The sequence below is a fragment of the Sinocyclocheilus anshuiensis genome, unplaced genomic scaffold (genome assembly GCF_001515605.1).
Source record: "Sinocyclocheilus anshuiensis isolate Anshui unplaced genomic scaffold, SAMN03320099.WGS_v1.1 scaffold12, whole genome shotgun sequence".
Taxonomy (NCBI): Eukaryota; Metazoa; Chordata; class Actinopteri; order Cypriniformes; family Cyprinidae; genus Sinocyclocheilus; species Sinocyclocheilus anshuiensis.
In genome coordinates this window covers 211,565-219,588 of record NW_015555713.1, presented here as the reverse complement: position 1 = coordinate 219,588, position 8,024 = coordinate 211,565, and the positions used below count along the sequence as shown (strand labels likewise).

At 39.7% G+C, this 8,024-nt stretch overlaps 1 protein-coding gene across 4 annotated transcripts in view; it reads left to right on the top strand.

Moving 5' to 3' along the window:
• LOC107672141 (protein shisa-9-like) overlaps nt 1-6,445 on the top strand; it is a 77,564-nt gene extending 71,119 nt beyond the window's left edge. For 2 of the 4 annotated variants that reach the window (XR_001632292.1, XR_001632290.1), the window contains 2 exons: nt 1,059-3,344; nt 3,489-6,445. Coding sequence is in view for 1 of the 4 variants with exons in the window: in XM_016465240.1 (XP_016320726.1) it covers nt 1,059-1,525 (467 nt within the window). In the remaining 3 variants the exon portion in view is untranslated. The other 2 variants (XR_001632291.1, XM_016465240.1) reach the window with 2 other exon arrangements.
• Nucleotides 6,446-8,024: the final 1,579 nt, after the last annotated feature.

Sequence of the window (8,024 nt, the reverse complement as noted above, 5' to 3'; positions counted from 1 at the left end):
CAGTGATGAAGCTGGTATGTGTTTGTGATGTGACCCCCCCTCTCTCTCTCTCTCTCGCTCTCTCGCGCTCTCTCGCTCTCTCTCGCTCTCGCTCTCTCGCGCTCTCGCTCTCTCGCGCTCTCGCTCTCTCGCGCTCTCTCTCTCTCGCTCGCTCGACTAGACTAAAATGTCATCAGTTTTCGTCGACTAAAACTAGACGAAAATAGTCATGGGTAATTCTGACTAAAATAAGACTAAAATGCTCAGACTTTTAGTTGACTAAAACTTGACTAGACTAAAAAGAGTATGAACGTGACTAAAACTAATAAAACTAAAACGACAGCTTCACACAAAGACTAGACTAAAACTAAAATTAAAACAGGCCGCCAAAAACAACACTACCTGCAATTATAATTGCAGTTTATGTAGTGAGACCACCATAGTAAACACCAGGTAAAACTATGGATCGTTGCTCCCAGCAAGTATAAAACATTTTAAAGTATTGCCTTTTGGTTGCAGTTGGGTAATGCTGCAGTACAACGTTTTAAAAACATTCTAGAAACTGCCTGGTAGATTGTCCTTGTACCTCAAAGTTTCAATATAACATATTTTAACCATACAAACAACCAGATCAAACTGCAAACCATTCTACGGTCTCCTTTCAACTTATCACCTCTTCACTGGACATTTCTTGCATTGATCCTTTCAAACAGAGTCTGGCCTTCATATTTCATCATGACCATATTGTGAACAGCCACAGCTCCCTCAAGTCAATGTATGTACGTGCATGCATGCATGTGTGTGGCGTGACGTAAAAAAGAGCCGAGGGCATCCTCATGTCGCACTCGATGACCCTCCGCTCCAGGTGTTTTACTCATAAGATCCTCTAAACACAAAAAATAAAGCAACTATAGTCTGAGAGAAATACATTAGGTTTGTACACCACATACTGTAGGTTATGTGAGTGTAGAAGCAACACTATTAAATTAATCTATTGCATATTTGTCACAATGTCATGTTGTATTTTAGCCTCTATATTTCTAAATGTTCGTTTTTCACTGCCCTTTTTTTCACTGCAGATACTACAGCAAGGGATTACTACCCCAAGAGCTACCCTATGATGGATTACGCACACCGCCAATCCTCGCCAGCAACCTTCCAGCCCATTGCTTTCCACCTAAAAGATAAACACTTTCTTCCCCCTCCGGACATCCAAGCTCCTTTGGCCATTACCATTACATCAGCTCAAGTCCCCAAGTCCAAGATCTCCAAGACTAACACCCACCCACTCACCTCGAGCTCAGCCTTCAAAGTTTGGGACCCCAACAAGAGCCATGTCCAACACCAGGTCCCTTTCATGATGCAGCCACAGCCACCACTGTCCCAACCAAACAGTCGGCGCCAGGCCTTCTCCAACAGGCGTCAGTTTAGCATCGAGACTCTTCCAGAGTTGTTCACTCAGCCTCTGGGGTACGGACAGTCTCCGCACCTTCACCCAAAACACAAGGGACTGCCCACAAACAGCAAAACAGAAGTGACGGTCTGAGGGGAAAGCCTGAAAAGGATGCAAACACAAGAAAGCATGATTACGATTAGACAACCGGATTTGAAAGCTTCTGCACATGTGCTTCAGTTATATTTATAGTATATTTCTTCCTTGTATTCGTTTTGGACTAGATTTATTTTCATTGTACAACAATACACAGAACTGAAGGGGAAAACGTTGCATGGTCTTGATTCCGATTCTTCATGGGCCTTGAATCCCTGGTGATCCTACCTCCCCCCTAAAATTCTAGCCTGTTGTTCTTGTACTGCTGGCCTTCAGATGTCTCTTGTGGACCAGACCCATGTGTCCGATAGCAAAGGGCAGGAGCCTTCACACCCTTCTGGATAAGTCCATTGTGCTGTCAACTTCCATCAGCCAAGAGCTACCACACAGTGAAATATTTTTTCGACAATTCTAGACCACTGAGGATAAAGAACAGCGAGGAAGCATACGGAAGAGGACAGTGAAGAAACCAAGGTGCCCTGTGAGAGGGAAAGAGACTTTCAAGTGTTGTAATGTTTTAAGAGTTTGTTATTTCAGTCAGCGGATAAGGGTCTAGGTGAATTTGGCAAAGTCCAATGTCCCTAGGACTCTTTACCTCAACACCTTCATCAAAGGATGCATTCCAGCAATTATCCAGGGAGCGGACTGCCAATATCACTTCAAGTCATAGCTATTCTGGCTGTTTCTATTTCAAACTCTTGTTTGAGACACAGCACAGGTAAAGACAAGGTCGATAAGCAAGTCTCTATTACAGACAGACCACAAGAGAGACATTTCAGGGGACGACAGTCGCCTGCAGAGATGAGGTGCCATAGTGACGGAGGAGCACACGTCTAGGTGAACAAATCCGGCAGTGTCATAAGTAGCACTGCCAAAACAACTTTGCTAAATTGACCCATGTGTATTCTTTGCAATATCTGTCAAACAGCCTGCTTCCTTTGAATACTTCTGAATGTAGATAATTATCCTTTTCGTGAAAGCAAGAACCTATTAGATTGATGATTCGGTGGCAAAATCTAGCATTTTGCAGCAATACCTACACCCTATTGTAGCATCCTAATGCACATGGCATGGGAAACCACTAAATCTGGTGGTGGGCATCAGTTGAAGTGAAGTTGTGGGCATCACGTGAAGGTCTGAGAGTTTAGGTGTCTTGGGAGTTGCTCAAGAGACCAACGAAAATGGTAGCAGTACTAGGCCTGTCTGTCCTGTCCAAATGACTGATGGACACAGCTGTCAAACTCACTCACTCCCTGCTGTTCCAAGCTGTTTCCAGCCAGGCGTTTGGCTGCCACACTGCCACAGAACACCAGGGGGCGCTGTAATTGATGACGGCTTGGTTCTAATTCAACAGATCCAAAATATGTTCTCCCAAACTGCCTGTAGACGTTTTTTTTTTTTCTCGTCTGTCTTATCTTTTTTCATTCACAATGGATCCGAATGGAGATATATGGTTCTTGCTCAAAGACAAAAGGCGAGACTACAATACAAAATTTAGATTTTTTTTTTAATGCACCAATTTAAAGGAAACCTGCAGAGATGTCTGATGGTGACCTCTTGCTTCTTTACACAACAATAAAGCATCTGTTTACCAAGCAAACAGTTGTGTCTAAAAAGTAGCACACTTTGTTTGAACAGCCTTGTGAGTTTTTACGGGCCAATGACATCTAATGTACAAGCCACCTAGGGACTATAAAAGAGTGTGAAATGTTCAATGGAACTGCTGCTTAGGGCTGCTGGCAAATAAAACGCCAGTATTGCAAGAGGCAGAGAAGGATTATTGAACTCGGAAGGAAGAGGCAACACAATTGTAAAGGTACAAAGCATTCCTTTCTAAACACTAGATTGCATTAAAAGTCATTGAAGCACATGTTACGGCAGTTGGGTCTGTAATGAACTATAAAGAAACAACGAAAAAGAAAGAAACAAGTAACTCTCTCTCTCTTTATATCCTCACCAGCTTCATTTTGGAGATAATTTCTACTTCTGGACCAACTCCAGGGACAGCAGTTCCAAAAATGTGACAACAAATACAGTTACAGCATGTTCCTGGATGGCTATTTTCAACCGTTGAATTGATGTGAGGATGTATCAACATGCTCTCATGGGTCTGCATCGAGTCAAATTATCCTGAGCTACAGTGATGCTTCGTTCTGTTTCAGTGGCAATGGCTCCAGGGTGTCATTGGGTTTCAGGGGTAAACCCTGGAGGACAGACACGGCTGTCAGACTCTCCTGGCACAGAGATGTCAAGCGATGCCAAGGTGAGCCAGTTACACAGCCCTCTGCCTGAAATGGAGCCACTTTGTCAGCCAGGAGGTCATGAAGTCTGTCTATGAGTAATGCCGGAAAAGAGCAGAGCAGGGTAGATTTAGCTTTTAACAAAACCACAGTGATAAGGTCTCTGGCTGTATCAGCTTAAACCCTGAATCAAATGAGGACTAACGTCTGGAAATAAACTTTTTATTTGACATTAACTCAATAAAGCACTGGATTGGTCAATTAACTACTTAATTCCACAGGTTAAGGACGATAAAGGGAAATCAAAAGAGGTTGAGTGCATTCATCTGTTACAAAGAAACACAAGGTGTAAATATCTGCTTTCGAATTCCTTCGGTGTGAAGACTCATTTCCAGTGGTTATTTTAAACCACCGAAATAAGCTGAATGACTGTTATTTCTGACTTCTTAAAATGAAAGTGTTCTACCTGTGATGTGAATGCCACTGGGTAGCATTTTATCTTTAGCAATACATGATGTACTTTTTACTGTTTATGTACTATTTGCAATTTCGTCTTTTTTGTATCGTAAGCGTAACTGGAATCAAAGTTGAGCCTGCCGCAGGCGACAACCATTTGACGGAGATGAAGTGCTTCCGAATTTTAACACCCTTCTCACCTTCCTTACTAACTTAAAATGATGTCTTGCCATATTTAAAGCTTGCGCTATATGTATAAACCAATGCTTTATTTAATAATTTTTAAAAGACATATTATAACCAATGCTTGAATGGCATGTTAGTTGCCAGTCCAGAGACATGTAATATGTATATTGGAGAATCACATTGTTCCCATTTGTTTGGTGGCTCCATTCGTTTGGTAGTACGTTTGACCGATCTAATCTTATGCACTATTCTAAGCTGTACCTTTTGTGTATGTATAATTAGGATGAATTCTACTAAGGGCTTTTAAAGATGTACGTGCTCTTAACAGGAGTTGCCCCGTGTCGAACATGGAAAGGGTTTTCCCCACTGCAATGACAGGGAGTACAGTTGCTTGTGTCAGAGTGAACAAAGTTTACTAGGATAAACTATAGCAGAATACATGTAAGGGTTTGCGAAAGCGATGCTCCGTCCTGCAATCAAAAGTCAGGGAAATTTTTTGCTTTTGCTACAACACACTCTTGGTTTGTGTATTACTGTCCATTACAAAGCAAAAAAGATGTTCCCTCCTTGAGAAAACAGGTTTTCTTGTTTGAACCCTGAAAAGATATGCAAAAACGTGTTAAGGACATATGAGAGCTCATTAAAGAAACAAACAAAAAAAAAGACAACTGCTCTAAGTTTGAACTTACCAGCATTAAAGGAAATCCAAAGCCAGCTACAGCAATGCAGGTTGATCCTAATTAAAAGTCACTGGTTACATAATTGATAAAGAGAACGACAGGAAGACTAATTAGGCTTGTCTGTTGACTTAAACAAGGCCAGATTTTTACAGCAACACTAGCATTGAGAAATATCTCCTGTCACATTTGTGTTTACTGATGTTTACTGATTATATATGCCTGTTTATTCATACATCAGGGTTAAAAGAGCAAAAGTTAAATATATAAATATTGTGTAAAAATGTATGTATATGATGTGAAAATAAAGCAGCATTAGTTCACAGCCTTTCACAAATACACACACACTAAAACTGAGGATTTAACATTGTAAACAGTGTTTTGTGTAAGTTTCCCAAAGGCTTTTCTGAATGCAGCCAGCTCACGTTACCCTGTGTCCTAACTACGTGTGATGCGACACATTTCCAAGTAATTTATTTGTCCAAAACGCCATGTAAACACAGCAGTGACATCCTGGTTTCTGGAAATATTATTTCCAAATGGTAAAATAAAAACTAAATAAAAAAAAGAATTGAACCAAATGGCTCTGAGATAAATCATTCAGTCAACATTTAATATGAAGCTAAAAATTATTTAAAATTTTAAAATGGAGAAAAAGAGGCTATACTTTCTTTTGAAGTGATTAAGTTCTCATACCAAGAAGCATTGCAAATGATGTAATAAAAGCAGCAATCAGCAAACAGTATAGAAATGTACTTCCTGTTGCGCTCTAGCAGGATTTTGGACCAGTAAGATTTAACTGTGGGCGGGGCTACCCAACACAGTGCTATAACAGAAGTCATGCCTGGTTAGGACACAGTTGTTCACTTGCTGAGATATAAAATAGCCCTGTGTACCCTTTCCCCCCTTTTATGCACAGCTCTATGTCATCAGCATTCACTCTCTCTTTTTTCCACATCCTAGCTTCCTCTTCTGACTCTTCAAGGCAATGCATGTTCACACTGACTGTGATTAAACTGTTGGCGGTCAGAGTCTGCATTCTTAATGGTAGTTGCCATATTACATGGTTTATTTACATAACATTGACCTGTACGTTACCTTAACTTTGTTGCATCAATAGTTGTTGTCATTTGTGCCACCCAGAAATAAAAAGGAAAAAAGCACTGTCAGTGTGTACGTCCAGTCACCTTTCATCTTTATCGTCTTCAAACTGACATAAATGTACACACAGGGCCTGTAGAGGGGTGTAAGTAGTACTGAAAAAGTATACTTTAATATGGGTATTGTAAGAACATTTTACTTCATTAGCCAAAATATACTTTAAAATATACTCAAGGGAAAGAAAAAAATCTGTATTTACATTAATCAAAAAAACAAACAAACAAAAATGTTCTTGAGCACCAAAGCACCAATTAGGATGATTTCTGAAGGATCATGTGACACTGAAGACTGGAGTAATGATGCTGAAAATTCAGCTTTACCATCACAGGAATAAATTACATTTGAAATAAATACATTTATGTATAATAAAACAGTTATTTTAAATTGTAATAATATTTAACAATATTACTGTTTTACTGCATTTTTAATCAAATAAATGCATCCTTGGTGAGCAAAAGAGACCTTACCTTTGAAGAGTAGTCTAATTGTACTTAAGATATGTTTTCTTAGCTTTTGAAATAGATGAAATGAGACTTTGTTGTTAACTTTGGTGTAAAGCAACCTATTTAACCGCAGTCGTCCTCAATATCCCAAATATATAAGACTCAATATGTCTAAACTAAAATCAGTTTGCTGAAATGTGAACTGTGCATTGCGCAGATTGAACATGCTGAGTCAAATTCATCTTCATCAATGGTTATAATATAGACACATGCTGTGGTGACTGATGAGACATCTCTTCACCAGAATGAATGAACATAGTTTGGCCAATTACAGTATATTTTGCATTGAAATGGATTTTATTGATTGTTTCTTAAGATTCTCTGACTGTGATATGCCTTTTTAGTTCAATTAAGCAGACAAAATGATACATTCTCAATAATAGGACGTATGAATGGAGATGATGACTAATTCAAATATACTTTATACTTATTACTTTGAACATGTAAGTGAAAGAACACTAGAACACTTTCCAGAACACTACTTTTGTGATGAAGCACACACAATATTTCAATACTTTATACCGTTGCCTACAGGATCCCTTGCAGAAACTGATTTTTAAACCTCAACTTCTGCACCATCGCACACTTTGACAGTTTCATTGATTATAAGCTAGTTTTGTCACGTCACTCACTTGCAGTGTGGACCCGATATTACTGTAGTCTCTCTCTTTCTCTCCTTGCTTTTCTCTCTCTGTCACTGTCTCGTTTGTGTTTATTCCTCCATTTCTCTCTCTCTCTCTCTATCTATTTCGTTGGGACGGTAGGAGGCGTAAGTCTTAGCTGTCATTGATATCTAAGTTAATATGGGTCTCCTGAGGCTGGGGAGAGAGAGAAATGGAGGATAATACAGCACATGATGATGAAGAGCTGTGGGTGGAAAGAGGAGATCTGTCATCCTATCCTCTCGTTTCCATGTACTTCATCTCTTTTGCTTGTCTAATGCCCCATTTCCATATCTGCCATGCTTTTTTTCCCCCTTAAGTCTGGTTGCACTTTGAGGAGACGCTGAATAATTCAGAGAAATACAATTTACAGGACAGTGAAAGGGAGAGACAGTCGGAGAAACACAGAGCTGTAGAAAACACATAAGAGACTGGAGATTCAAAAGCCAAGCTGAAATGCACCTGTTTGAGAAAAACCACGGTTTATAGTCGTGCAAGTGTGTACTGTAAGTTGTATGTTTTTAAAAGACATTTATGAACCGTTTCAAAGGTCAGTGTCTAGGAAGGTTTGGTTTTTGACTCTAATATTCCTTTACAGATTAACAGAGCAT